Raw genomic sequence first — 27977 nt, 5'->3', positions numbered from 1 at the left:
TCTAGTATGTTGTCTCACTATTGTTGTTCTCTTTAATGAAATTGTTTCTATGATTTTTTTTCTTTGACCTACTTGTTCTTTAGGTTTAGATTTAGTTTCCAGTTAATTTTTAATCCATGGCACTTTATTGAATGTCATTTTTTTATTACATTTTTGTCCCAAAAGGTGCATTTAATATTTCTGCTTTCCTATGTTTGGGTATGAGGTTTGTGTGTCCTAATACAATGGTTAGCTTTTGTGAAGGTGCCATGAACAGCTGAGAAAAAGGTATACTTCTTCCTATTCTCACTCAATTTTCTCTAGAAGTCTATCATATCTAACTTTCTATTCATCTCCTTATTTGTTTTATGATTAGATTTATCTAGTTCTGAGAGGGGGAAGTTGAAGTCCCTACAATTATAGTTATACTATTTCTTCCTGTAACTCATTTAACTTTTCCTTCAAGAATTGGATACTGTGGTGTTTGGTGTGTATGTGTTTATATTACTTCATCACTATGGTACCTTTTAGCAAAATGTAGTTTACCTGATTATCTCTTTTGATTAGATGTCTTTTTGCTTTTGCTTTGTTAGAAATCATGACTGTTACCCCCTGCCTTTTTTACTTCAGCCAGCACTTTTTTTTTTTAAGCTCTGTGTGTGTCTTTGTTTCTAATGAGTTTCTTGTAAACAGCATATTGATGGGTTCTCTTTTCTAATCCATCCTGTTATCCACTTCTGTTTTATGGGTAAGTTTATTGCATTCACAATTTTACTTACTATAATTTCCCTTCATTCTATTTTCTTCTATTTATCCTTCCCTTTTTTTTTTTTTGAGGGGTTAACAATCACTTTAATCAAGCACGTGTATCAGTCCTTTAGTCAAGCACATGTATCATTCACCCTGAACTCCAAAGTAATCAACAGACATGGCTTCCTCGGTCTGACCACAATTACCAGATTGGGAAGCACCACGTCTGGGTTCTCAAAGCTGGGGGACTCCTTAGTGGCTTCCCAGAGTCCTCCTCTGGCACTCACACCTTCTTACCAAAACTTACACACTTTTTAGAGCCAGAGGGCATCACATCCTTTGAGAACCAGTGCCTCATTAACTAAAGGCTTGAACCTTCTTACAAATCTTCCCAGGCATGACAATGAGTGGGAAAGATCCGCTTAATCATATTCTAATAGAGGCATTATATTTTGTGATTATACTAAAAAAACAGCAAAAGATGGTACTTTACTTGCCATTACCCTCCAGAATCCTTGGCCTTATAAATCTAAATGGCCATGGATCCTGAAACAAAAAGGCATTTTTGTAATCCCAAATCCAGGTGATTTAAGCTAGTTACATGGACAACTTGTATCTGAATAGATATTAACATTTCTTTAGTAAAGACAGTATAGTTCACATTTGCAAAATATATAACGTAGCAACTTACTACCAGGGTGGCCAAATGGCTTTAAACAGAGCTATGGGCATAACATCATTCTCTGAGGAGAGAGCAACTAGCTCCTCCTTCCTCAGTTCCAAACAGAAATGTCCAAGCACAGTCCTCTTGGGGACATGTCCTCCCCACCCTGCACTCTCAGGTGTAGGCTCTAATGAGCCCCACTTCCAAGTCCTGAGGGGTGGTTGGGCAACAGAGCCATCAGGGTGGAGTCCTTGGGGGTACATGGCACTTCTAACTGTCCCAGGAGAAGGCTGCAAGAAAGCACACATTTTTTGCTGCTCAGTCCCAATCTTGCCTCAGGGCTGAACTCCGAGCTCCTGGGTTCCTCCTCCTCCAGCAGGAGCCAGCCACTCCTAGTTCCTTCCTGGGTCTGTTTGAAGGCAGCTCTGCTCTCCTGTTCCTCTCACCAAGGTCAGCTGGGTCAATACAAAGACAGTGTTCCCCTTGGGTTCCATTGCTCCATTCCAAATTCTTGCCACTCTGGTCTGGTTTCTAAATATAATATACTTTAAAGACCTTCACTCCCCCAGCACAGTCTGGAGCCGGGCTAATCCACTCAAGCCCAGGTTCTGGCCAACCCCACGTCCTAGGGTTCCACAGAATTATAGCCACCACCAATGGGAAAGACAGTTATTCCAGTCCCCATACTTTCCTTTTAATTTATGCAGATCCCATCCTCATTGTTGCCATAATGTATCAGTAAGCATCCCAGCATACCCAGAGGGACCTGCTATCACAGATTCCTAGATCACATTCCTGAAAGGAAAGGCAACTTTTGAGGGGTTATTAATCACTTTTGTCAAGCACATGTATCAGTTCTTTAGTCAGGCACATATCATTCACCTAGTTCAGGGGAGTCAACACCCTGAACCCCAAAGTAATTAACATGGCTTCCTCTGTCTGACCATAATTACCAGAGAGGGAAGCACCACATTTGGGTTCTCAAAGCCAGGTAGCTCCTCAGCTGCTTCCCAGAGTCCCCCTCTGGCACTCAAACCTTCTCACCAAAACTAAGTCCCCATCTGTCTCTCTTTACGCTGTCCCTCCTCAGAAGTCTAGTTTGCTTCTGACCGCTGCCTCCCTTAATCCACCTTCCTTATCCCCTTACCCTCTTCTCATTTAGGTAAGTAGGTAAGATAGATCTCTATACCAAACTGAGTGTGTATATATTCTCTTTGAACCAGTTCAGATGAGAGTGAGATTCTAGTGCTGCCCATTTGAAACCCCATTCCCCCTCCACTGTAGACAACCTTCCTTGCTTGCCTCTTTAATGTGAGATGATTTTTCTTGTTCTTCCTCTCCCTTCCCCCTTCTCCCAGTTCATCCCTGTGTTTTGTTTTGAGGTTTGTTTGGTTTTTTTGAGATTTTCCCATCATAGTCAACTCACATCCCTGCCCTCTCTCTGTGTAGACGTCTTCTAACTGCCATATTAACGATAATGTCATAGGATCTACATGTGTCATCTTCCCATATAGGAATGTGAAAAGTTAAGTCCCTTAGGATTTCTCATTTATATTTGCCTTTTTATGCTTTTCTTGAATACTGTATTTGAGTGTCACCATAATTGCCCTTTGTGGTCAGGTTCTTTTTTTGTTATTGTTGTTTGCTCAATTTCCCAGCCTCTTTCTTGATTTTTAACTTGGTTAAAGTTAGCCTCTGCTCACCTGGGGAGAGAGACACTACCCCAGGCTTCATGTTTTTCATGCTGCCATTCAGAAGTCTGGGGAGTTTGGAAGTTTCTGGTGCTTCTAATGTGTACGATCTGGGGAGAAGTGTGATCACTCCTCTCCTGGTCTAACTCTGGCCTTCACCCAGGAAGGGTCCCTGTTCCCTCTTGACAAAAAGCCCCTCTCTCCACCTAGAACTGGATACAGGCAGCTGAAGTGCTCAGTACTGGCGGAGAGGTCCCCTGTAATCTCCAGCTTGTTGTCCAGTTTCCTGATCCTGCCTGGCTGAGAGTTCCCAGAGCTGCTGCTGCCTCAGGCACCTCCTCCAAGGCCCCCTGTTAGTGTTGTAGCCAAATGTTCTCTGGATCAGACCCTCCTTCCAGCCTCCTAAGTTGTCTTGGGCTGGAAAAATGTTTTACTCACCCCAGAAATTGATTTGTGGCATTATTATAAATTTGTTTGGAGGAGAATGTTATGAAATCTCACCTGAGTGCTTCTTCTGTGCTGCCATCTTGACCATCCCGAATTATGGCCAATCTTCTAAAATTTAAGTGCGTCATTGTGAGGTTTATGGTGACAGAAAGCTGATGGGATAGTGGTAGGATGTATGAGTGTCTTCTCTGAAGATTATTCTTCTGGAACAACTCAGATATTTTCTGGTACCTCAGTTACTGATCATTAAAGTTGAGGCATTAAGCAGAGATTAATGATTGTAAGCTACAAGAAACAGATAGCACGGTAAAGCAGGCTAGTTCTTAAAAATATCCATGGAAAGGAGGATGAAAGGGACAAGAAAATGAGCATGCACCTTTTGCCCTGCACCTCTGATTATTATAAAAGCCTAAATATTTTTTCCTTCAGTTTTTAGAGGAGAAGCATAAACTTGGTACCTTTGCCTTCTCAGGACCCATTCATTCCCCAATTCCTTTTATCTTCCAACTCCACCAAAAATGTTCTCTCCAAGGTCACTATGGACCTCCAGAATACCAGCTCTAATGGCTGTTAATCATTTCTCATCCTCCCTGACAGTTAACATTGTTTTTTGCATTTCTTTGCCCTAAATTTCCTATTCCCTTAGTTTCTATGATACTATTCTCTCCAGATTCTCCTCTTACTTCCTGAGTGTCCCCTCCATTTCTGACTGGCTCTCCTCTGACAATCTCCTCCATTGGGTCACCTCTGTCTGATCCACAGATGTGACCATGTCACTCACATGGTCATTTAGGATAAAATAAAAACACTTTTGCCCAGCATTTAAGGCCCTTCATAGGGCATCTTCAGTCTTCCTTTCCAGCCTTAATTTCCTACTGTTCCCTCTTCACCCACTCTCCATTCAAGCCAAACTGGATTAGTAGCTGCCTTCTCAGAATGCATTTCCTCACCATCTTTCTACCTAGTGAAACCCTGCTTGTTCTCATCACTGGCACATTACTGCCTGCTCTCTCAAGCCCTTCCTGAACCACTCAGGTGGAAGAGATGCCTCCTTTTCCAACATTGATATTTCCAGTTTGGGATTGTCAGTTTCTTAAAGGCTGAATGTAGTCATTTTTAGCACAGTGGTTGAGATTTATTTAAGTGTGAGATTTAGAGTCATCACGTTAGAGCTGGGAGAAGCCTTTGGGACCAGCTAGTCCAGCCCTCTCATTTTACAGATGGGAAAACTGAGACCCACAAAGGGGAAGTGATTTAAGTCTCAGACCCCACCTTTGTTATAGGGAGAAAATGATACTTGCAGTCTTTGCTTCACAGGGTTGTTGTGGGGAAGCACTCTATAATGCTGCATTCCTCTTTGCTTCCTTATGACAGTCATGTATTAAAATCTATGAAGGAAGAAGCATCACTGATTTAAATGAAAGGGATATGTGGTTGTTTTAAGATCACTTCAGGCATTCTGGATCATACATTTAAATGTCTTTAGATGAAAATGTTAGTCACATGGTAGCACCTGCCATGGTTTTTAACTTTTTTTTTTCCTTTTAGAGTTTGAAGAACCAAGAGTAATTGATTTGTGGGACATGGCTAAAACAGCAAACTTTACTCAGAAGGAGCTGGACTCATTCCGGGTAAGAAAGGTTCACAATGATTCTTCTGTAGAATCAGATTGTCAGAGTTGAGCCATCCAGCCCAAGCCCCACCCAACAAGAATTTCTTCCAAGGAGCTACCTGAATACTGCCAGTAATCCCAGGAAACTTAACTACTTTGACTGCCCATTCCATCCTGGGACAGCCGTAATTATTAGAAAGTTCTTCATATTGAACCTAAAGCGAAGCACCAAAACCTGGACCCAGCACTCCAGATGTGGTCTGACCAGTGGTTTTAAATATCTTGTATCTTTCCAAAATAAGTTACCTTTTTTTTCCCAAAAAAAAGTAACATAGCACAAATATTCAGTCCCAGATTCTTCTCCTTGCCCCTTGCTTTTTCCCTTCCAGTTTCATTCTGTATTGTAGGAAAATAGGAGCAAGCATGACTTAAAGCCCATTTGTCTTCCTTGATTTCTACAACAGAAGAGAGGAAAGAACATCTGGTGGCCCCTCTTCATTTCTGTAGTTTCATAGACTATTAGGGGAGACCTTATAGGTTCCCAGAGTGGGTGATACCACCCTCTAGGGGGGCACTGGAACAATCCAACAGGGCAGTAGTAGTTTGAAATAGCAGGAAATTTCCCAAAGAAAAAAAGAGTTAAAAAGGTTAAAGAAAGTAGATTTCTAGGGAGATATGCTGAGTAATTTCTTTCTAAAGGGGGCAGTAGACCAAATAAATTTGGGAACCCCTGATCTATAGTCCAACCCACTCATTGTACAAATGAGAAAACCCGAGGCCCACAGAGGGAAAATGACGAGCATATTGGTGGCCAGGTTGGGATGTGAACCGAGCGTTCTGCACTCCTGCTGGGCTCTTTCCCCTTCGCTGTGATAAGTTCTTTCTGCCAACACGTGGTCCCTACTGAATAAAATGTCATTTTTTATTCTAAGAATCAAATAAATTATATAAATTATACTTATATATTTACAGTTGTTATAATTTATTATTATTATACATAATTAATATATAATTATTATAATTATTTATAATTGTAAATAAAACAAATACCTAAGAATATTAGGTAAACTGGTGATTTAAGAAGGTGAATTTACTAATCTAGAAAGACTTAGTAGATTTAAATTCCTGACAGTAATCCATAGTTGGCCAGGACAGTCAGAGAATGAAGCTGCGTCTCTCCTCCTCAGGCTGCCTTCTCTTACGTCCCTGGTTATTCTCCTTTTCATCTCAGTAATTTTGTTCTCAGCATCCGGAGTCTTTTAAGACTTGTGGTCAGTGACTCAACGGCGCCTCTTACAACTTTTGTCTTTGGGGTTCCTCTCCACAGCTTGGCTCACTCTGATTTCCACCTTCACTTTCCCAAATTTTTCCTAGTACTGGTTCCTTGAGGTACTCTGCCTGGTGATGGCTAACCAAGGGTTTACCATGTTAGAAAAAAAGATTAGACTTGTAGTCTTCTTTGGCAGAGGAAATTCCCACACAAAAGAAACCACAGGTGTTGAACATGTCTATGTATTTTTGAGTACCTTCCACATACCTTGGCATTGGTGCTTTTGGACTCCAAGCAGAGTCAAGTGAGAATTTCTTCATTTAAAACAGCCAGTGGAGTAGTTTCAACCACTTTATTTTTAAAATGTGAATTTAGAGCTGAAAGTTCATCTAGTCCAATTCTCTCATTTTAAAGATGAGGACACTGAGGCTCAGAGAGATTCAGGGCTTGCTCAGGTCACACAGATAGGAGAGGCATATTCATTTGCTATTCGAGAAGCTGTCACTGTCATCTCTTCTATAAAGAGGGACAGTTTTATGGGATGTGACATCTTGAGTATTCAGAAATGTCAGACCTTCCCCCAGCCACGGCAGGCATGAGCAGTGGTTTGGTTTCCAAAGTCACTGCATGAAGTTATGCAGAAAAATGTGTAAAAGTTTGTGGTGAACATTGTTCAGGGACCCAAGTTAGCATAGAGAACATGATAAAGAGAAACACAATTATTTATTCTAATTAACCACGTTGTAGGAGGAGCTTAAACACTTTGAAGCCAAAATAGAGAAGCACCAGCATTATCAGAAGCAGCTGGAGATTTCTCATCAGAAACTGAAGCACGCGGAGGGGACTGGGGACGAGGAGCGCCTGAACAGGAGCAAGGAGAAGTGTGCCGAGCTGGAGGGGAGGACCCGCGAGCTGGGCTACAAGGTGCGCCTCTGCTGGGGCAGCCGGGAGGAGCCGTAGAAGTCCTCTGGTGTTTATGCTTTAGCACTTCCCTGTGGGTATACCCTTCCCCACTGTAGATCACAGCCCATGACTTAATAGAAGGTCGTGGTGAGTTTCTGTTGCTTAAAATTTGGCCCCTTGCAGCCAGTGCACTTGTGGCCAGCGTTCCCTTTGTCAGCAGGCTGGTGCTCTGAGCCTGTATCCTAGGCCCATTTAGCTGTATAGCTCCCCCACAGCATGTTCATCATGCTCACTGGCACTTATACAGGGCCTTTGTCACACAGGTCTGTGAGCTAGATTGTGCAAGAATGACCCCCATGCAGTCATGTTGTTTCTCCTATTACTGGAGGAAACTGGAGTTTTAAAAAAGGGGAAGTGACTTAGTGGTGGTCACACAGCTTCCAAGTACAGATCTCCTCCCTCTGCATTCAGCCTTCTTTCCTCTCTACCATCAAGCTTTTGGCAGGAGTCACAAATAGTAGATACTGAGCAGGGCAGGCACTTGGTTACTTGTAAAGGAACCACAAAAGCCATCTTTCTGTTTGGATTACTAGGATTGCACCTGACCTGGCACTTCTGTTCTTCATGCAATGATTTGTCCATCCCTAATGTCTCTAAGAGAGGTCAGAGAAAGAAGATAGTGAGCTATATATACAAAATATTTAGAGTGGCTATTTTTTTGTAGTGGTAAAGAACTGGAAACTAAGAAGGGCCCATCAGTGGGGGGTGGAGATTCACTGAACAGATACAGTATCTGCATGTAATAGAATGTGGTTTTGCCATAAAATGACAAAACACGGTTTCAGTGAAACCTTGGAAAATTTGTATGAACTGACACAAAGTGAAGTGAGCAAGACAAGGAGAAGGGGACGTCGAAATCTTTGATATTTTGAGCCAGAGCTTAAGAGATAGGTAGAATAATAATAGGTGGTGTTTAGGGAAGTACAGCCTGGAAAGTATAGGTTCAGATGACCACCAGAAGAATGAGAGAGAGCCCCTGGTCATCGGCTCTTTCCCACATAGAGCCTGTGTGCCCCCACTCCACCCCACCAATGCCTCGTGATGGTATGGAAGTAACCCTGGACCTGCCCACTGAGACAGGTCAGTCAGTGTGCAATAGGCCTGTCATCGAAGGACCACCTTAGCTAAGACTGGACACTTCACCTCGGACACCAATGATGACATTTTTGACCACAGAAATTCACCAAGACAGCTTGGAGGAAATGCAAGGTGCCTTGGTAGAGGTAGGAAACATTGATTAAATCCTGGACCCTTGAAGGATTGTTGTAGGATATGCTTATTATTTAATGGTAGTTACAACAAAATACTATTCTGTAAAGAGATTTAGTGTTAATAAGAAGACTGAAGATTATTCTTTGAATTTGGCAGTTCTGTTGTGAAGATAAAAGTTGACAAATGTTAGTAGAGGAGGAATAAGGTAACCAAACACTTCAGCTAAGTCAAGTAACTCTTGTTTTCCACATGTCCACGTGGAGACTGAAGATTTCAATAGTACGTATTCATCGTAGTATCTCTACAGTAGAAGCAGTCTACAGGTTTATAAGAAATTTTTTACATGGAAGAGACCCTACATCTACAAGTAAAGTCACTGTTTCTGAATTATTTCCAATTCTTAGAGCCCTGGGGAAAGAGCAGGAGCCTCAGTCACATCAGTTCCCTGAAGCTTTGATCCTTTTCTTTGTAAGATGGAAGTCACTCACACAGTGTGGCTGCAGGGAAAGCACTTTGTCTTTTCCATTCCCTTCTCTGACTTTTAAAGTAACAAAATGGCCTGGTGTTCCAAGTATGAATACCTCACAGTGCCATAACACGTGGGAGTTTGCAAAGGCTTCTCCTCATAATGACCTTAGGAGGAAGGAGGGGTGAGTATCACTTGCCATTTTATAGAGGGAGAAAGTGGGGCTCAGAAAAGTCACTTGTCACCATCCCTCCCCCACCCCCTTCACACAGCTATTAAGTTCAAGGATTTGAATTCCAGGTTTGTAACTCCAGGACCACAGCCCTTTCCACATCCCAGTCTCTGCTTTATCTTTCAGTCTCACTTGTTTCCTGCTGCTTTTCTTTTTTGTTCTATATTATTCAGTAGATGTTTTCTAGTTCTATTGAGTTGCTTTTGTGATATTAACAGCCAATTCAGGATGAGCGGGTGAGTGGAAATCCATATCGGTGCTAACGTTCGTATGTTTTCATTTTTGTTTTTATCTAAATATCTAGCACTGAACTTACACCATTGACTTTTTAATTGCCTACCCAACAAGTTAAAAATATGTTCCATCTTTAGGTAAAGAAGCACTTACAAGATTTGTCTACTAGAATCTCAAGAGGTCTTCAACACAACGAACTCTAAAGGTATCCTGGAGGTCCTCAGCATCATGTTCTCTGTCTGCATTGAGCATCAGTACATTTATTCCCATAGGTTTTCATCTTTAAAAGAATATTAAAATGCTGTGTTTTTAATGTAGAAAACATAGGTAATGGTACCTCTGCAGAGAGGTCAAAGTGTGCTTACTAAGGAAATCATTAGCAGCTGTCATTCATCTAACCATCCAGCTACAAGGTGTGGGTGTTTTTCTATAAGTTCTTTTCACATCGCTCATACAGAAAAATGAAGCTACATCAATTTGCATCCATCCACAAATCTAGAACTCATTACTAGAAGTTTTATATAAAGAAATCATTAGAAAAAAATCAAAAGCTATTGAAGTATTTAAAGCTATCAGATTATTCATAATTTTGAAACCAGACTTTTTTTAAAAATAACTGTCATGTGCAGCATTAACTACTGTGATTCATCTTTTCTCTGTAACAAATTAAACTGAAAAATAGAAAAGATGTGAGTGGCTTTGTCTTTCTGTCTGAAAGCTCTCCTGTCCTTGCCCTTCATCGTGTAATTCTCTGTCCCCTTTGCATTCCCAGCTATCATCTGAAGTTTGTTAGAGAACCTGTGTTGGGGAAAAGAAATCCTTGGGCATCATTTTCCTCTCTTATCCATGCTTCACCTTTGTGTATTTAAAGTTGTACACACACGCTCACGCACACACTCTGAGTACCTGCTATGTGCAGAGCTGAGCTCACAATTTAATAGTCCTCTCCAGTGTGGCTTGGTAAGCCATGGAATAAAAAAAGAATGGTAGATTCTAGAGATGCAGAAGGCAAGTAAAACATGATTATGTTGCTTTAATTTTAAAAAGCATTTTACGTACATGATCTTCATTGATCCTCCTGACAACTTTTTCAAGTACTACAGTTACTAGCTCCATTTTACAGATGAAGGAAATGAGGTTCAGAAATATTGAGGAATTTGTTCATGGTCCTCCATTAGAGGGCACGAACTGGCTTTTGCCTCTTTTTGTATCCCCAGCATGTAGCCCAGTGCCTGGCACACAGTAAGCCCTTAATCTTTCTTGATTGATTGATCCAGAGACAGGCTTCAGAACCAGATTCCTTCTGACTCCAAAGGCAATGCTCTTTTCACTCTGCCATGTTGACTCTTGTCATTAATAGACTATCAGAGCATCTCTTAGGATCAGAAATGGAAACCCACAGTTTGTACTACAACAGAACCTCTGACTTCTGCTCCTCTTTTCTTCATTGCTCTCATCGATAACTTAGTGTACCATTGTAGAGTCGTATTATAGAATACAAGAATGCATCATCTGCATGGGAAAGAGGCAGATTTCAGTGATCCTAGTTGAGAGAGGTCTTATCTACCAGGAGTTTCAGAGACTATCATGGAAGTCATTTTCTGACAACAGACTTTCTGCTTCAAGTCAAAAGGAAGTGAAAATGATTCCAAATGTTTCTCAAGCTATGAAGAGGGCTTGCGACCAAAGACCTGCCTGCCCATTGTTTTGAGTAACATATAGATCTGAATTCCAGTAACTTCAGGAAAGGTCACGAATGGAGTTGACCCAAGCCCTTAAAGGAGTATCATAAAGCTTATGTGTGGAAGAAGGCCAAATAACAGACCTTTCTTTGCACTCTGGAGAGAACTTTATCAGCACAGAGTCCACGTGATCGTTAATTATGATACTGTTGCATTCTCAACTTGACTTTTGAAATCAAATCATGAAGATGCTTGATTATTTTAGCAGTATGGCTAACCCATCAATCTTCTCTACTATATGTTTGAATTATAGGATCCCAGAGCTGGAAGAGACCCTCTGAGGTCATCTATGTCAACCTCCAATCCAGATAAGATCCATTCTACAATAGCCCTACTGATTGGTCTTTCCTTGAAGAGCCCTACTTATGGGGACCTCGGTCTACTCCATTTAGAGTCAGCTCCTATTAGGACTTCCTTCTATTGAGCTACATCCATCTCCCAGCAATCTGGACCTACTGGGCTTAATTCTTCTATTTGGGCCAAGTGGGATAAGTCTAATCTCCTTTCATATGATAGTGCTTTGAGCATTAGAGGACCAGTATATTCTCCCCTTAAGTTTTTCTTGTCCAATCTGTGTGTCCAAACCATCTTCACACCATTCTTTTTATATCCTGGTTATCCTTCTCTGCATGTTCTCCAACTTCTTGAAAACCCTGTGTGTGAGTCCATAACAGTCACAAGAGACCCAGTGAGCACCCACCTGATGGATGCTACTACATGGCATCAGTCAAGGTATTCTAAAGATTGTCTACAATGACATTGCCACCAAGGACCTTCAAAGGAGAAGCTAGACTATAAAATCTGGTAGTGACAAAATCTTGTAGGCTGATTGCAAAACTGCCTGAAGAGAAAAAGAATGGGTCAGGAATTTGACTGCCATGCTAATCAAAATAGATAAAGCTAAAACTTCTTGGAGAAAGTAGCCCCTCAGCTCTGGTACAAAGGAAAATTGGAGGTAAGTATATCTGGGAGGAGGCAGGAGAGTGAGAAACAAAAAGGTGACCGAGGGCATATGTTGGTGGGTGGGTGATGTATAGCCATAGAAGACATACATGTACAATAAACATTGAGCGCTTAATCAGTGAAGAGCACTGGGCAAGACATTTGGGGAGATACAAATTTTAAATAATAGCTGACATTTATATAGAGGTCTCATGTTTACAAAATGCTTTACATATGTTCTCATTTAATTCTCTTAACAGCCTTTTAGGGTAAGTACTAGGGATGTCATTATCCCACTTTTAGAGGGGAGGAAAGCAGCCAACCTTCCCACAGCCACACTGATAATAATTGGAGGTGGATCTGAACCCAAGTGTCTCCAGCATCCACATTGGCACTTGTACCACTCTCTTTACTGATAGGATCAGGGATCATCACGTCATGGTTTAATAAAGGCATAGGATACCAGTAGCCATAATATATATATATTAGAAATTTCAGCAGAGTGTGATGTGAGGACTTCTTAGGGGTGGAGACAGGAATGTTATGATGATCAGGGAAGGTTTTGTGGAGAAATGAACATTTCATTTGGGGTTTTAAAGTATGACTAAGGATTCAAGCTGCAAAGGGAGGGAGAGGACAAATATGCCAGACATAAGGAACAATAAGCAGGAGTATAGAAACAGGAAAGCACAGGAAATGTTCTAGAGCCTTTCCTGACCAGAATAGTACATGAGGCAACAACGGGAGAGAAGGTTGTAAATATTGGAAAGCACCAAAAATTGTTGAAAGCCTGGAATGCCAAACAAATAATTAAAGTTGATAAATGAGACTGAAAGTTTTTAAGTAGAGGAATGACATGAACAGATCTGTAGGTAAAAAAGGTAATTCTGGAAGCATTATAAAAGATGGATTGCAGGGGAGAAGGAGTTAAAGAAGGAAAGAAACAGGTATTTATTAAGCACCTATTATGTGCCAAGAAATTTACAAATTTTTTTGTTTGATTCCTCCAACATGCATGGGGAAGTAGGTAGTATTATCATCCCTATTCTATAGTTGAGGAAACTGAGGCAGACCAAGGTGAAGTGACTTGCCCAGAGTCACAAACTAATAAATGTCTGAATCAAGATTTCAACTCAGGTCTTTCTGACTCTAGACCCAGCACCCAGCAGTAGATATACAATGCCACCTGGGTAGCTCAGAGATCTCAATAAGTTATTAAGATCCAAATAAGGATGCCATTGAAATAAGGGCCTATGTTAGGATGGTAGTATTGGGGTTACAAGAGGGTTGTAAGGTGGCAAAGATGGATTCAACAAGATTTGCTAGCCAACTGGATGTGAAGAAGAGGGAGAGACAAAGAAAACCCCAAGGTTTTGCATATGGGAGTCTAGATGAATGGTGTGGCAGGAGTGGGGAACCTGTGGCCTCGAGACCGCATGTGACCTAGGTCCTTGGGTGAGGCCTTTTGACTGAATTCAAGTTTTACAAAATAAATCCTTTTATCAAGGGGATTTGTTTTGCAAATTTATCCACTTCTGTGGAGCTGTCCCGTTAGAAATATGGATCTGTGAATTAAGAGAAGTCTAGAAAGAGATTTGGAAGTCATCCACCAGAGATGCTAGTTGAAGCCATGGACCATGGGGTTTGGACCTTTCTTACCTGATAGAGAAGGAAACAAGCCCCAGGGTGAAGGGAACTTGCCGTGAGTCAGATGAGTACTTATGGGATATAGCAGGTGGTCAGACCCAAGTCTTCTGACCTCAACATGCTTACAACTACAGCACGCCTTACTGAGAAGAAAAGATCCAAAAACAGAGCTGTGGGTGGCACCCACCTTAAAGACATTGGGATGCCAAAGAAGATGGGAAGCCAGAGAAAGAGCTGTTAGGCAAGACCAACCAAGAGAGGTGTCTACAGCTGGCAGAAGACAGAGCATCCCATAAGATAGATGAAAGGGGCCACAGTATCCAAGGCTGTAGAGGAGAACTAAAAGAAGAAAAGGGCTATGCATTTGGAGATTAGATCTTTGGGAGAACAGTTTCCATAGAACGGTGGGTCTGAAGCTTGATTCCTAGAGGTTGATGCCTTTATGACCCAAAAAAAAAAAAAAAAAAGTAAAGAGGTAGCAGTCTAGAGCATAAACGCCTTTTACACCAAGTTTTCTGTGGTGAAGGGGATGAGGCAGACAGTTTTGGAAGTGGCCTGATCATTTCATCTTACCTTACCTTTTGAAGACAATGAAACTAAAACACGGAAAGGGGAACTGATTTTCATAGGAACCAACTACTTTCTATAACACTAAGCCGATTCAATTAGAACACAGGTTACAAGTATATTGGGGGTTTTTTTGCTTTAAGCCCAGCATATATAAACATGGAATGCCAAAGCTAGAAAGAATCTTTACTTGACCCTCTAGTTTAACCCCTTCTTTTTACAGATGAAAAGACTACAAACCCAGAATGGAAGTGATTCGCTTGTGGTCACACTGCTCAGTTCACTGTAGCATTTGGACTAGAATTTAGCTCACATCATGACAGTCTCTGAATTGGAAGGGAGGTAGGAAACATGGGTTCAAAAATCCTGTCTCTCCCACTTACTATGTGAGCTTGGGCAAGTCATTCATGCTCTCTGGGGCTCAGTTTCCACATTTGTAAAAACAAGATAACCTCTGAGATCCCTTCCAATTCTGAGATTCCATGATCTCCGATTTGGACCTCAGAGGGCCTCTAGTACCAGAGGCCTGAACAAGAATCCCCCATAGACCATCACTGGACAAAGTAGATATCTCACCCTCACTTAAAGACTTTTCAGTGAGGAAAGACTTGAACTGATGCTGAGTGAAGTGGGAAGAATCAGGAAAACATTGTACACAGTAACAGCAACATTGTGCTATGACCAGCTTTGATAGACTTAGCTCTACTCAGTAATCAATGATCTAATTCCAAGAGACTCATGATGGAAAATGCTGTCTGCATTCAGAGAAAGAACTATTGAGTCTGAATGCAGGGTGAAGTATATTATTTTTCCTTTTTGGTTGTTTTCCTTGCTCATGGTTTTTCCCTTGTTCAAATTCTTTTTTATATGACTAACGTGGAAATACGTTTAATATGATTGCACATGTATAGCCTGTACCAGATTGTATGCCATCTTGAGGAGAGGGAAGGAAAGGAGGGGGAGAAAGTTTAAAACTCAATCTTATAAAAGTGAATGTTGAAAACTAAAAACAAGACATTTGGTGAAAAGGAACCCACTCCCACCCAAGGTAAACAGTTCCTTTTGGGGCAGTCTCTGCAACCTTCACCATTGCTGATAATTGTGCCTCCTAAATCCAAGCAGAACAATTCTCTAACCCACCTTGCCTATTACATCCCTTCAGATATTTGGAGACAGAAATCACATCTTTCCCCACTGTCCCCAACTTCTCTTCCTCAATCTAAATATCCCTAATCCCTTCAGTCAGTCCTTACATGGCACCTTCTCCAGTCCCCTCACTATTTGATGTCTTACTCTGGACACATTCCAGTCTGTCTTTTATAAAATGTGCCGAAAACCAAACATAGTACTCTGTTTTCTGACTAGGACAGAGGGTATCAGGGCTATCACCGTTTGTGTTCTGGACATGGTACCTTCTATTGAATGAAGCATAAGAGCAAGTTCACTTTCTCAGCTGCCTTAGCTTCCTCATGAATTTCACAATCCAGTAAAATCCTAAAGATCTTTTTTCTCCCACAAGCAGCTGTCTAGCTGTGTTTTCCCCCATCCTAAATATATGCAGTTTACTATTTCTATCCCAAGTGTGGGACTTTGCATTATCCGTGTTACATTTCATCTGACTTGATTCATCCTAACATTTTAGCCTGTTGAAATCTGTTTTATTCCAGACTTTTTAGCTGTCCCTTCTACCTTTGTTAAAGTCTCTCTGTAAGTGAGATAATCCTCACATATATGCCTTCATCCAAGTCTTCGATAAGAATGTTCAGGAGAATAGACTCAGACACAAAGTGAAGTTAAACAGACTACCAGACCAGTGAGTGCCTTTTCTTCCACACAACAGCTGCCTTGAAAATGAGCAGGCCCAGCAGAAAAAGGAGATTCCGTGTCCCAATCACACAAATTCAGGGAACTAATTTCTTCCCCTTCAGCTACTGTACTTGTAACAAGACTGCAGAAATGAACCAAGTTATTCTTTTACCTGGCTTGTCATGACGTCTGCCAGAACTGTGCCTGTTGCATCAATATTCCCTAGACTAAGAGTTTTATCAGGGAACTATCTGTACTTTCCATATCTTTTCTCATTAATGAGGAAAAAGGATCTGTATACTTTGGCAGTTTGTCTTCACATTGCTTCATGCTCATGTTTGATTTAAAAGTCTACCAAAATATACAGAAGCGGCTGGGAGAATAAATTAAGGGGACAGACCACTGGCCTGATGTTCAGGCAAGTTCTTTCATTTGCGAAGCACAGATATTTAAGCAGAGCTATAACGTTGTGACTAGACAAATGACTCAGCACTTTGTAGCTCTTGCAATCTGCTGACTCATGTTCACCTGGAGTCTACAGATAGATTTGAAAGAGCCCATCCACTTAAAAAACATTTGATAACTATATTTCAATATAACTGGGTTGCTTTGTTTTTTTTTTTTATTTTTTTTTATTTAACTTTTAACATTCATTTTCACAAAATTTTGGGTTACAAATTTTCTCCCCTCCCCCCCAAACGCCAAGCATTCTAATTGCCCCTATGACCAATCTGCTTTCTCTTCTGTCATCCCTCTCTGCCCTTGTCTCCGTCTTCTCTTTTGTCTTGTAGGGCCAGATAACTTTCTATACCCCTTTACCTGTATTTCTTATTTCCTAGTGGCAAGAACATTACTCGACAGTTGATCCTAACACTTTGAGTTCCAACTTCTTTACCTCCCTCCCTCTCCACCCCTTCCCTTTGGAGGGCAAGCAATTCAATATAGGCCAAATCTGTGTAGTTTTGCAAATGACTTCCATAATAGTTGTGTTGTATAGGACTGACTATATTTCCCTCCATCCTATCCTGTCCCCCATTACTTCTATTCTCTTTTGATCCTATCCCTCCCCATGAGTGTCAACCTCAAATTGCACTCTCCTCCCCATGCCCTCCCTTTTATCATCCCCCCCACCCTGCTTATCCCCTTATCCCCCACTTTCCTGTATTGTAAGATAGGTTTTCATACCAAAATGAGTGTGCATTTTATTCTTTCCTTTAGTGGAATGTGATGAGAGTAAACTTCATGTTTTTCTCTCACCTCCCCTCTTTATCCCTCCACTAATAAGTCTTTTGCTTGCCTCTTTTAATGAGAGATAATTTGCCCCATTCCATTTCTCCCTTTCTCCTCCCAATATATTTCTCTCTCACTGCTTGATTTCATTTTGTTAAGATATGATCCCATCCTCTTCAATTCACTCTGTGCACTCTGTCTCTATGTGTGTGTGCATGTGTGTGTGTGTGTAATCCCACCCAGTACCCAGATACTGAAAAGTTTCAAGAGTTACAAATATTGTCTTTCCATGTAGGAATGCAAACAGTTCAACTCTAGTAAGTCCCTTATGACTTCTCCTTGCTGTTCACCTTTTCATGGTTCTCTTCATTCTTGTGTTTGGAAGTTAAATTTTCTTATCAGCTCTGGTCTTTTCATCAAGAATGCTTGAAAATCCCCTATTTCATTGAAAGACCAATTTTTCCCCTGAAGTATTATACTCAGTTTTGCTGGGTAGGTGATTCTTGGTTTTAGTCCTAGTTCCTTTGACTTCTGGAATATCCTATTCCATGCCCTTCGATCCCTTAATGTAGAAGCTGCTAGATCTTGTGTTATCCTGATTGTATTTCCACAATACTTGAATTGTTTCTTTCTAGCTGCTTGCAATATTTTCTCCTTGACCTGGGAACTCTGGAATTTGGCCACAATGTTCCTAGGAGTTTCTCTTTTTGGATCTCTTTCAGGCAGTGTTCTGTGGATTCCTTGAATACTTATTTTGCCCTCTGGTTCTAGAATCTCAGGGCAGTTTTCCTTGATAATTTCATGAAAGATGATGTCTAGGCTCTTCTTTTGATCATGGCTTTCAGGTAGTCCGATAATTTTTAAATTGTCTCTCCTGGATCTATTTTCCAGGTCAGTTGTTTTTCCAATGAGATATATTTCACATTATTTTCCATTTTTCCATTCTTCTGGCTTTGTTCTGTGATTTCTTGCTTTCTCATAAAGTCCTTAGCCTCCATCTGTGCCATTCTAATTTTGAAAGAACTATTCTCTTCAGTGAGCTTTTGAATCTCCTTTTCCATTTGGCTAATTCTGCTTTTGAAAGCATTCTTCTTCTCATTGGCTTTTGGAACCTCTTTTGCCAGTTGAGTTAGGCTAGTTTTCAAGGTGTTATTTTCTTCAACATTTTTTTGGGTCTCCTTTAGCAGGGAGCTGATCTGCTGTTCATGCTTTGACTTCATGTCTCTCATTTCTCTTCCCAGCTTTTCCTCCACCTCTCTAACTTGATTTTCAAAATTCTTTTTGAGCTCTTCCATGGCCTGAGCCCATTGGGTGGGCTGGGACACAGAAGCCTTGATTTCTGTGTCTTTGCCTGATGGTAAGCATTGTTCTTCCTCATCAGAAAGGAAGGGAGGAAATACCTGTTCACCAAGAAAGTAACCTTCTATAGTCTTATTTCTTTTCCCTTTTCTGGGCATTTTCCCAGCCAGTGACTTGACCTCTGAATATTTTCCTCACACCCACCTCGCCTCCTGATCCTCCCAGCCAGCGTTTGGGGTCTGAGATTCAAATGCTGCTTCCAGCCTCAGGGCTTTGGGCGGGGGCAGGGCTGCTATTCAGTGTGAGATTAAGTTCAGGTGCTGAGGTCAGGGCAGGGCCGCCTCTCAGGCTCAGTTCCCTCAGGGAGTTTATGCACAGACCTTCAACAATGGATCCAGGCTCCTGCCTGGTTGGGGAGCCCCGGTCTGCCGCCGCCCCTCAGCTTCTGTCTCCCGAGGGGCCCGAGCCATGGGGGCACCCCACTCTCCCCTCGACCCGCCACAGAAACTCTCTCACTGACCCCCGTCACCTGTGGGTGGAGGGACTTGTGCGGCCGCTGGAGGTCCCGTCCCTGAAGCCCGCTCGGATCTTTTCCTCTCGGTGCCGCGGCCGCGGCAGAGCTGTACTCAGCTCCCAGTCCCGGCGCTCAGTCCGCAGCACGAAGGAGCTTTTGTGAGAGGTTTGCAGGTCTCTCTGGAACAGAAATCTCCCTCGCTCCAATGTTCTGTGGCCTCTGGGTGCAGAATTCGCCATGAGTTACTTCTTTGTAGTTGTTCTATGGGTTGTGGGTTCGGAGCTATGTGTATGTGCGTCTTTCTACTCCGCCATCTTGGCTCCCAACTGGTTTGCTTTGTAATCACATTTATGTTACACTTATGTAAACACAAAAGTATTTTGTGTATTTAAAAATCTTATTTCTAAAAGGGATCTGTAGGTTACCAGGAGGATTTATAACTCAAAATAAAGATGAAAAGATCCAACATTGATTGCATTCAACCAGCAGTTGAATGTGGTTCAGATTTCATGAGAGCTAAACTAATAATTGTCCTTATTTATATAGTGTTTTAAGACTTACAAAGCACATGCCCCACAGCAACTCTGAAGTAGAGACTATACATGTTTTACATATGGGGAAACTGAGGCTCAGGTGAATTGACTTTTCCAGAGTCAAAACAGAGCTAGTTTAAAGAAACTCATGTCTTCTAACTCCACTCTCCAATGCTTTTTCTACTGCTGCTAGAACACTAATTTGGCCTAATGAATTTCATACTTATGGCATTGAATCCAGTGCTCTTGAACTGATCAGGAATTAAATATGAAGCCTTATCCTCCATGGTCTCTGTTTTCTTGCTCCTGCCTCCTTCCCTTTTCTCCAGGGCCTGTTACTCTGTTGTTTTCTCTGCTAAGGAAGTACTTATACTAGGGACTTTGCACATGACGACCTTCTGTTATCTCTGGTACGTGCTGTTTTTAACCGAATATGTAGCAGCCTTATAACTTCTTTTTCACAAGGAACAGAGATGACACTCAGAGAAAGAAGATGGAAAGAGTCAGGGAGCCTTTTCCCTACTATTACGTTACAGTAGTTGTTGATTGTTAATTTTCTAATCAACACTTTAATTTTCATTAATGAGCCAAAGTTTATTGTTTAATTAAAATAGAGAAAAAGTGAGTTAGAAACTAATTAAGCTTAAAGAGATGAAAGATTAGGTAGAAACCCATTTCCAGTCCCTTGCCAAATGGTGATGGAAGGGCAGAGGGAGTATTTAATGAAACAAAAAATCGTTCTTTACTCTCCATGATCATTATGGAATTCCATTAGTTGAGGGGAAAATAAACCTGGTGAAAGTTCAAGTCCCTTGAGTGAAGAAAAAGCAGAAAATAAGGATGTGGAATCCAGTAGTTAAGGCAAAAAAAAAAAAAAATCTAAAGAGTTGGTCAGATTGCATTCGGTACCTGCAAGCACCTCAGCACCCTTCATGTTAAGGTCACAGAGACAGGCTGCCCAAGGGGAGGGGAGGGAACAGGGGCCAGAATCCAGCTGACCAGAAGTTGGAGGCAGTGGTTATTCTTCAGAGGTGGGTTGGGTTTGACTAAATCTCAGCTCCCAACAACCCCAGCACCTTCTCAGTAGGGTCCAACTCCTGTTCTTGCTTGGGGATAAGCAGACCTTGTCAGTCTCATCCACACAGTGAACTCAGAATTAACTGAGCAGATAAATCCAGATAACAAGATTAAAATGTAACTGGGAAATAGTTAACAAAATGAGTAAAAATACAACAAAACATAGATAACATTCTATTTTAAAAACTCGTGACTAAGCCACCTGCAGGAATCACTATGTAGGGATTCGAGACCCCCATTTGTGTTTGAATTTGACATGATTAGTCTGGAAAATCCAGAGCAAGAAGGAACCTCAGAGGCCAAATAGTCCAATTTAGTACAGGAAGTTTCTCACAATTAAATCATGGATCTGGACAAATATGCAGACAAAGATACACACATTTGTTGATGTGTTGTTTTAGTTGTGTCTCTCTCTGTGAACCCATTTGAAGTTTTCTTGTCAGAGATACTGGAGTGGTTTGTCATTTCCCTCTCTGGATCATTTTACGGATGAGGAAACTGAGGCAAGTAGGGTTAAGTGACTTGCCCAGGGTCACGCAGCTAGTAAATGTCTGAGGCTAGATTTGAACGCAGGAAGATGAGTCTTCCTGAGTCCAGGCCTAGCACTTTATCCAGTGCCACTCTTAAAGTCTCAGATCTTTAAACTGAGGTAACTCAGTAGAGAGAGATAGGGAAAGAATGTGTAGTCCTTTTGCTATAATTATATGTTAGTAGATAATGATCATTCATCTCCTAATCAATTCTGAATTCTGGTGTACCTTCTAGGATTAGACTGATTTGTTGCAAGTAGGAAGAACTCAGACCAATGGAAAGAAATTCTCTATTAGCTTCAGGTGAAGGGTTTGGGGATACTTAGCCTGCAGGAGGAAAGACTCAACAGGGAAACAGAATAGCCAGCTTTGAGGCTCTGAAGGCCTGCCATGTGGTAATCTGCTCATCCTTAGTCCACTTGGCCCCAGAAGACAGGACTGGAAGAGTGAGGGAAAGTTTGAGGCAGTTGTAAGAAAAGAGCCCTTCACTTCAGAAGTGGATTGGGCTGCGTCCAACGTAGTGAGCTCCCTGTCTGCGGAGGTCTACCATGCATGGCTGCAAAAATGGTCACTTTGGATGCTATAGAGGGATTCCTTCTCAGAAGATAGTTGGGCTGGATGTTGGGGTGTGAAATTCTCCAAGTTTTTGCATTGATTACACACTGGGTTTATGAGGAAGAGCTAATAGCTAGGGGAAAAGAGAGCATCTGTCTGCCATGTTTCTGTTCATAGAACAGATTTCTGTGAGCTTGTTAGAAGGCCTCACTATTCCTCACCCTCACTAAAACTCATCATGTGGGAAGGCAGGACACTTTTTTTTTAAACACATCTCTAGCTGACTGAGGAAACTTTTGTAGAAGAGGGGAATTTTTCTACTTTGAAGCAAAACCTGTGATTCTTTGCAGACTGCAGAGAAGTGATAGCTTAGATTGGATTTATTCAGCAAACAGAATGAACTCAGCATAGACACCATTCACCACAAAATGCCAGGGAGACTGCCGAAGTCACTGATCTTCAGCGAGTAGTAGGGTGGACTTAAATAAGTGGAATCAAAGATTGCTAAAGCTTGGGGAAAGCCTTTGTGACTAATTAAGCTAATCCCCTGATTTTACAGCTGAAAAAACTAAGGCTCAAAGATGAGAATGACCCACCAAAGACCAGTTCAGAACTTGGGTCTTCTGACCCAGTTCAGTGCTATCTCTACTATAACACTTTGTCCTTGAATTCTTTCATATCACTTAATTTCTGTCATCTGCCTAAAAGATTCTCCCTTCCGAATCCTAAATGGACAGAAATTTGGAATGGACTAGGATACATTGAATGCACTTTAGAGTTGGTAGGGAATGCAGAAACCATCTTGCCCACCCATGTCATCTTACAGATAAGGAAACCAAGTCCCAAAGAGGAAAGTGACTTACCTAAACTCACATCACTATAAAACAGGAGATCTGGGATATGAACCCAGGTCCTTTGACTCTAAATCAAGCGTTCTTTGTACTAATTTTGCCATCTAAGGCAAAGTGAAGGGGACATGTATTTATTAAGTACCTCCTTTGTGCTGAGCACATTACAAAAAACTATCTCATTTGATCCATAAAACAACTGAGAGATGGGTGCTGTTACGATTCCCCACTTTATACTCGAGGACACCGAGGCAGACAGAGGTTAAGTGATAAGTGTCTAAGTCAGGTTTTGAACTCCAGTCTTCTTGACTCCGGACCCAGCATTCTTTCCACTGCACCACCTACCAGGCATTGCCACACAGGAAGCAAAAGCATAAATCATTATAAATATGTCATAATGTCAGGCTGCATTTTGCATTCATGAGACAACTCGAGTTGGGATGAGTTCAGGACCCAAGTAAAGATAGCATTAATACATGGAAGAGTATTCAGAGAGATGGAGAGACCTCTTATTCTGGCCTGAGCATCTGGCAGAGCCAGAGATCTGAGGCCTAAAAACATCCAAGTCAAGTACATTGACTTAGTTGAGCTCTGGACCTGGAGAAAAGAAATACCAAGTTCAAATCCAGCCTCAGATACTTAACAGCTGTGTGACCCTGGGTAACTCACTTAACCTCTGTCTGCCTCCGTGTCCTTATGTGTTAAAAGGAGATCATAATAGCATCTGCCTCCCAGAGTTGTGAAGATCAAGGGAGATGATGTTTCTCTCACAAACCTTAAAGCACCACATAATGGTAACTATTATTATCCAAAGTCACGTGTCTGAAAATAGCCATCAGGCCTCTAATTAGCCGCCTTCTTCCCTGCCTGATGGCATGCGCTTTGTAGCACTTCCGCACTTGAAGAGACCTCTTAGCACCTCATGTTTTACGTTTACGTAGTGCTTTTATTTCCATTATTTCAACAACTCTATGAAGGAGGAGCAGCTTGGTGGCTCAGTGGTTAGAGTACCGGCCTTGGAATCAGAAGGACCTGAGTTCAAATCCAGCCTCAGACACTTGACACTTAGCTTTGTTACCCTGGGCAAGTCACTTAACCCCAAATGCCTCACAGTGGGGAAAAAAAAGCTCTATGAAGGAGGTAGGAAAAGGGTACTCATCATCACTTGTTAGGTGAACAAACAGGCTCAGAGAGCTCATATGTCCAAGGTTACGTGGGGTAAACTATGTCTTCCAATTCCTGGTTCTCCAGCCTCCAGGTTCAGTTCTCTCCATTAAACCAGGTTTCCTCTCATGACTAAAATTTTGGCAAAATTAAAACACTTGCCTAATCTAGGTTCTTTTTCCATCAAAGTGCCTTCCCCTCTCCCAGAGCACAACTGAGGCCTACACTTACTTTGAGAAATATTGCCTGATGCCAGTTTCAATCTCAGTAATAGACATTCTTTCTCCACCATATCAGTCTTTTCCTCTGCATGAATAAATACATAAAACAAAAGAGATGAAAAGAAAATGCAAATCCAAAGTCACTTCAACATTAAAGTCAGGAATATTCTGGACATTGGCACACATAATGTATAGCTACATCCAGCCCCCAAGCATTGCATCCCAGGCCTCAGCAACGTCTCTGGGAGAGTCCAGATGAGCCATCTCAAACCAGAGTATGCTATGTTTAAGATGTTTACCAAGCATAGCATTCAGAAGTGGTTGTTTTTCAGAAAGAAAAAGAAATAATTCTTTGAGTACTAATAAGCAGGAAACAAGGCATTCAGTTTAAAAATAAATCTGTCCCTGATGCATGTGGGAAGAAAAAAAAAAAGGATGAATAGCCACAAGATATGTCCAACTTGACAAATGTTTCCCTTGTGAATCTTGATCATCGGTATTTAACAGTACAGGGCTGTGTGCCTAGTAGGTACTCAGTAACTGTGTTGGCACTTGGAGGGATGTGGGATTTCTTCATTAGAGGCCTCCCTCCTACAGAAGCAGCCAGTCATCCCCACTAACCCAGCCTTCCTCCTAGCTTCCCTCTTTCTGTTGGAGATACCACCATGCTTCTAGTTGCCTAGGTTTGCAATGTCAGAATCCTTAATCCTTCGAAGTCATGCCCTCTATCGCGTCAGTTACCAAGTCTTGTTTTCCCCCTCTTAACACTTCTCACCTCCATTCCTTTATCTCCATCCCCCCAGATAGGGCCCTCATTACCCAGAACTCTGAGAGCCTCTCCCTTTGCAGTGCTTTCACACAGCTCCCAAACTGATATTCTTAAACATGGGTCTGACCATGTGTTGTTCCCTGCCCAGGAAGCTTCAGCTGCTTAAGATGAAAGAAAGACTTCTGCTTTGCCATTTAGAACCCCTCACCCTCTGATGCCAGCCTGGGTTTTCCTTGCTGATTATTCACTCTCTGCTCCAACCACCCTGCCCCCTTGTCATTTCCCCAACAGTGTGGCTCAGTGGAGAGGGAGCTGGATTTGGAGATGACCTGGACTCGAATGCTAGCCCCTCTTCTCTAGCAAGCTTTTCCCAATCCCCTTAATTCTCTCTGTTGATGATTTCAGATCCTTCCTTTATTTAGCTTGTCTCTTCCATCAGACTGAGCTCAAGAATGGAGGCTGTCTTTTACCTTTGTATCCCCAGCATCTAGTTCAGGGCCTGGCACACAGAAGGTATTTCATAAATGATTATGGACTGACAAACTTTGCCTGTATGCCTTTGGAAAATCAGTTGACCTGTTATACTTTCCTCAAACATAAAATGAAAGGATTAGATTAAATAACTTTTAAGATCTCATCCATCTCTGAGTCTACAAATCTAGAACATTCCTTGTTCTTGCTAGCCAGCACAGGTTGTCCCTCACTCCTCTGACTCTTGGAACCCTTGATCCTCTTCAAGGCTCAGCTCCAAGATCAGACTGGTTCTGTGGGGTGCCCTCTGCCCAGCTACAATAACAATGATGCCTCTGCTGAACAAAATGCTGCCATAAGCCAATGCCCTCCCCAGACTAGCAATAGTATTCCCATTTTACAGCTGGTGTGAGTCGACTCTGAACTGCCCACAACACCTAGCTAACAGTCAGAGAGCTGGCCTGCAAACACAAGCATCCAGTCCTCTTTGCACTCCACCCTTACACCCACTTCACTATCTCGCAGGTAAGAAAGTAGGGCAGAGTTGAAAGAACACTGGATTTCAAAGTCCAGGGACCAATATTTGAATGCCAGCATTTGAAAATCATTCTGTTACTACTGGTGTGAACTTGAATCAATCACCTCTCTTCTGTAGGATTCATCTACAATGAAAGAGTTATACTAGGCCAGGGTTTACTTAACCTAGGATCCCTGGGGGCCCATGTATAGATTACAGGAGCTCCATGAACTTGAAAAAAGAAAAAAATTACATCTTCATTGCCTCTCACCTCTGGCTTTCTTTGTACTCTGTATTTTATTTCATGCATTTATAAAAAAAACATTATTCTGAGACGCATGTCTGCTCAAAACAATTTTATCTATAAAAGCTCTTTTTTTTTCCTTTGGAGGAATAATAGTCTTGAAAGCATAAATGTTCGTACTGGAAGTAATTCCATCAGAGACCTGGTAAGTTACAAAACTATCTGAAATTGGGTCTGGATCAGCAACATTGGCCAAAGATCCTAAAAAGGAAACTTAACTCCATTATGCTTAAGTGAGGGAAGTTGGTAAATCATAACTTTAGGAATGGCATCACTCACTCTAGTTGTAGATGTTAGCCAGTCTGAAAAAAAAAAAACCCACCCTGAAACTGCTTTTCTTATATATAAATGAGTTTGGTCAAATCTCCATTGTCACCAGGTAGATTCAGTCATCTTTATCATTGCTGGATATTTCTGTTACTTCCTGTATATAAGTTGAACTATTTAATAAATAAGAAATATGTTAGCCTCCGTGAAAAAAAAAAAACATACCAGACAAAGATAACCATGTGTCATGCCGACGAAGATGGAATTCGCTTTTAACTTTTCAACTCAGAGGATTTACAGCACTTAGAAATGGAAGAGCACAACCCCCTATTTTAGAGGCAAGGAAACCAAGGCACAGTTAGGTTTGGTGACTTTCCCAAGGTCCATACAGCCAGTAAGGAAGCACCAAAGCCAGGATTTACACCTAGAAGATCCAAGCTTAGAGAGACCCTAGAACCTACAATGCAGTTTAGCATTTCTGGACACCTGAACCAGTCTATCACCACCAGCCCTGTTTGTCAAGCAAAGAGAACAAGGACAAAAGACCAAAACTGACCTGTCCGGGGCTTCATAGCGCATCAGAACCAGGGCAGAGGACGCAGCTCTCCCCACTCTCCCACCCATTTGTGCTTCTCTTATATTCTCAGAATTAATTGACAGTTAGTTGAACCTGCAATTCATTAGGAGGCCCTTTTCAAACAAAGACTGGGAATTTGCCTAAATTTCTTGCACCTGAGTGAAACAGCACCAGTGGTGGGTAATCAGTAAATCAAAGTCTTCATTAAGGAACTACTCTATGCCAGGCATTGTGCTGGGTACTGTGGATACAGAGGCAATGAATTATACCCCTTCTCTGTCCCCGTCCAACCCTCCCCCCCAACACACACACACACACAAGAAGCTTACTTTCTGAGGAGACAAGTCTACGTATGTTTGTTCAGAATAAATATAAAGAGAATAAAGACAAATAAATACCAAATCTCTAAATACAAGTTTGTTGGGGGGGGGGGGGGGGGTTTAGGGAAAAGCTTCTTGTGAAGCATGTCATCTTGAAGGGAGAGGCAGACTTTGAGATGGTACCCAAGAGGGAAAATTCTAGGCCCAGAGAAATGCCAGGCCAAAGACACGGAGACTGGAGATGGTATTATGTCTGAGTGACAAAGACCAGGTGGGCTTAATCATAGAGTGTGGGAAAGTAATATTCAGTGAGGCCAAAAAGACAGGTGGGGGCCAGATGACTAAGAGCTCTTGAAGGTAAACAGAGCAGTTTATACTGAGACAATAGGGAGCCCTTGGGGTTGATTGAGTTGGGGAGTGACATAATCAGATCCTCATTTAAGGAAAACCACTTGAGCAGGGTGGAGAGTTAGGATGGACCAGAGTCTCTAAGGAAAAGCCTTAAATCTAGGAGCCTGACAGATGCTGAGGAGGTAGAAGCAGCCAGGTTGGACAAC

At 41.8% G+C, this 27977-nt stretch overlaps 1 protein-coding gene and 1 long non-coding RNA gene across 3 annotated transcripts in view; one reads left to right on the top strand and one right to left on the bottom strand.

Annotated features, from left to right (window-relative positions):
• Positions 1-10206, top strand: part of LRPAP1 (LDL receptor related protein associated protein 1) — a 50177-nt gene extending 39971 nt beyond the window's left edge. The window contains exons 6-8 of one of the 2 annotated variants that reach the window (XM_072620091.1): positions 5080-5162; positions 7161-7337; positions 9658-10206. In XM_072620091.1, coding sequence (XP_072476192.1) covers positions 5080-5162; positions 7161-7337; positions 9658-9723 — 326 coding nt within the window. In that variant the 3' untranslated portion in view covers positions 9724-10206. The remainder of the gene's footprint in view (positions 1-5079; positions 5163-7160; positions 7338-9657) is intronic. The other variant, XM_072620092.1, reaches the window with a different exon arrangement.
• LOC140511093 (uncharacterized) lies at positions 1158-27151 on the bottom strand. The gene is made up of 3 exons (XR_011969431.1): positions 27080-27151; positions 3586-3816; positions 1158-2188 (listed from the first exon to the last, which is right to left on the bottom strand). It is a non-coding gene; the product is annotated as an uncharacterized lncRNA (long non-coding RNA).
• Between the last annotated feature and the right edge of the window lie 826 nt (positions 27152-27977).

Source organism: Notamacropus eugenii, chromosome 6 (assembly GCF_028372415.1).
Source record: "Notamacropus eugenii isolate mMacEug1 chromosome 6, mMacEug1.pri_v2, whole genome shotgun sequence".
Lineage (NCBI taxonomy): Eukaryota > Metazoa > Chordata > Mammalia > Diprotodontia > Macropodidae > Notamacropus > Notamacropus eugenii.
The sequence above is the reverse complement of the archived record's forward strand: the minus strand, read 5'-3'. Positions and strand labels throughout refer to the sequence as shown.